General features: G+C 48.5%; 1 protein-coding gene across 1 annotated transcript; it reads left to right on the top strand.

Annotated features, from left to right (window-relative positions):
- The first annotated feature begins 972 nt into the window (after positions 1 to 972).
- LOC137635687 (uncharacterized PPE family protein PPE21-like) lies at positions 973 to 1,736 on the top strand. Its single transcript, XM_068368139.1, has 2 exons — positions 973 to 1,137; positions 1,344 to 1,736. Exons 1-2 carry the CDS (start codon positions 973 to 975, stop codon positions 1,734 to 1,736), a joined length of 558 nt encoding a protein of 185 aa, XP_068224240.1.
- The last annotated feature ends 413 nt before the right edge of the window (positions 1,737 to 2,149 follow it).

Raw genomic sequence — 2,149 nt, 5'->3', positions numbered from 1 at the left:
TGTCAGGTGTATGAAGATAGAGGAGAATATGTAAAGAATAGGCCTGACTATGTGTGTGTGTGTGTGTGTGTGTGTGTGTGTGTGTGTGTGTGTGTGTGTGTGTGTGTGTGTAGGCAAAGGGAAACCAGAGAGAAGGATCCAAGGTAGTACTGTCTGGCCAGTCAAAAGACCCCACATCTATATAGCAGTAGTATCTCAACGGGTGGCTGGTGCTCAGGCCAGCCTACTTCTTACAAGATCTATAGTGCTTAACAATCTGGCAATCTGCTCCTCTGGGCACTCCCATAATTCTTCTTGAAGTCCCCAGATGGGACTTCAAGAGGAATTATGGGGTAGCCCGGAGGAGCAGCTGTTGGAGGCTCAAGAGTTGGCTTTGAAATTTCCTGTCCTACCACTGCTACCAGGTTTGCAAACTTGTCCTTTGCAAAGGGTTCAGCTTTCGGAAGAGTCTTCTTATAAGAAGGTGTAGGATGATTGGCTGGAATACTGCATTCATTTGGCGCATTCTTCTCCTTTACTTCATTCGCTCTAGTTGCCTGCTGTTCATTGCCTGGTTATGTCATTAAATGGAAAGGAGACCATTGTTGAGGCGAACATTGACGAAGCAAACATTGTTGACAAGAACAACAGTTTGCTCAGGTGAGACGAAAACGGGAGTGGTGAGTGCTGGCATGGGGAATGTTGCCGAGAAGATCGTTGGCGAGGTGAAAGCTGTCTGGGAGAGCATTGGTGAGATGTAATTACAGGCAAGGCAAACGTTGAAGACGTGAATGTTGGCAAGGCGTGCGCTGATCAGGAGAGCGCTGATGAAGCAAACGCTAGTGAGGCAAAGGTTGACAGGGGAAACCCCTGTCAAGGTGAAAGCTGGTAAGGTGAAGGTTGGCGAGGAGAATGTTGGTAAGGCAAACATTGTTGGCAGGAAGAACATTTTTGTTTTAAGTGAACGTTTATGGTGAGACGAACATTTGCGAGATGAACATGGGAGCAGTGAGTGCTAGCATGGAGAATGTAGCCATGACAATCGTTGGTGAAGTGAACGCTGTCTCAGAAAATGTTGGCGAGGAGAAAGCTGGTGAGGCGAATGTTGGCAAGGCGAGCACTGGTCAGGAGAGTGCTGATGAAGTGAACACGGGTGAGGCAAGGTTGATAGGGAGACATCTGACGAGAAGGAAGCTGCCGAGGTGAACGCTGGCGAGGCAAACATTGTTGGCAAGATGAACATTTTTGCTTGGGTGAACGTTTCTGGTGAGACGAACATTAGCGAGACAAACACGGGAGTGGTGAGTGCTGGCATGGAGAATGTTGCCGTGACAATTATTGGCGAGGTGAATGCTGTCTTGTAGAGCATTGGTGAGGAGATCACAGGCAAGGCAAATGTTGGCAAGGAGAAACCTGGCGAGGTGGAAGGTGGCGAGGTGAATGTTGGCAAGGTGAGCACTGGTCAGGAGAGCACTGATGAAGCAAAAACTGGCAAAGAAAAGGTTGACAGAGAGACATCTGTCAAGGTGAACACTGGCGAGGTGAATGTTGGTGAGGCAAACATTGTTGGCAGGATGAAAATTTTTGCTCAGGCGAACGTTAGCGAGATGAACACGGGAACCCTGAGTGCTGGCATGAAGAATGATGCTAAGACTTTCGTTGGCGAGGTGATCACTGTCTTGGAGAGCATTGGGGAGGAGATCACAGGCAAGGCAAACATTGGCGAAGAGAAAGCTAGCGAGGTGAATGTTGGCTAGGCGAGCGCTAGTTAGGAGAGCTCTGATAAAGCAAACGCTGGCGAGGCAATGGTTGATAGGGAGACCTCTGTCAAGGTGAACGCTGGCGAGTTGAGCGCTGACCAGGAGAACAAGGTAATGAGGCAAGTGTAACTTCCTGCTACCTGTAGGGGAGTACTCAGGTAAGGAGCTGTGACCTTTTGATTGTGTGCATCGAATTTGGAAAATCATCGAAGCCGAAGGTTTGCGAGGGGGTGAGAATAGTTTAGCAAACTCGCTACTCTGAACCAATGAGGATATGATGGATAAGTTAAAACTCTCGTCAAGCAAAGGAGTTTGTCCACCACCCTCACTCGTAGCAAGACGAACAAGACACGGACTGGTATGGTTTACGTTGCCGTGACTACAGAGGTTTTACTCTGACAGTAAAAACC

This window comes from Palaemon carinicauda, unplaced genomic scaffold, assembly GCF_036898095.1.
Source record: "Palaemon carinicauda isolate YSFRI2023 unplaced genomic scaffold, ASM3689809v2 scaffold16, whole genome shotgun sequence".
NCBI lineage: Eukaryota > Metazoa > Arthropoda > Malacostraca > Decapoda > Palaemonidae > Palaemon > Palaemon carinicauda.
This window is presented reverse-complemented; position numbering and strand designations above follow the sequence as displayed.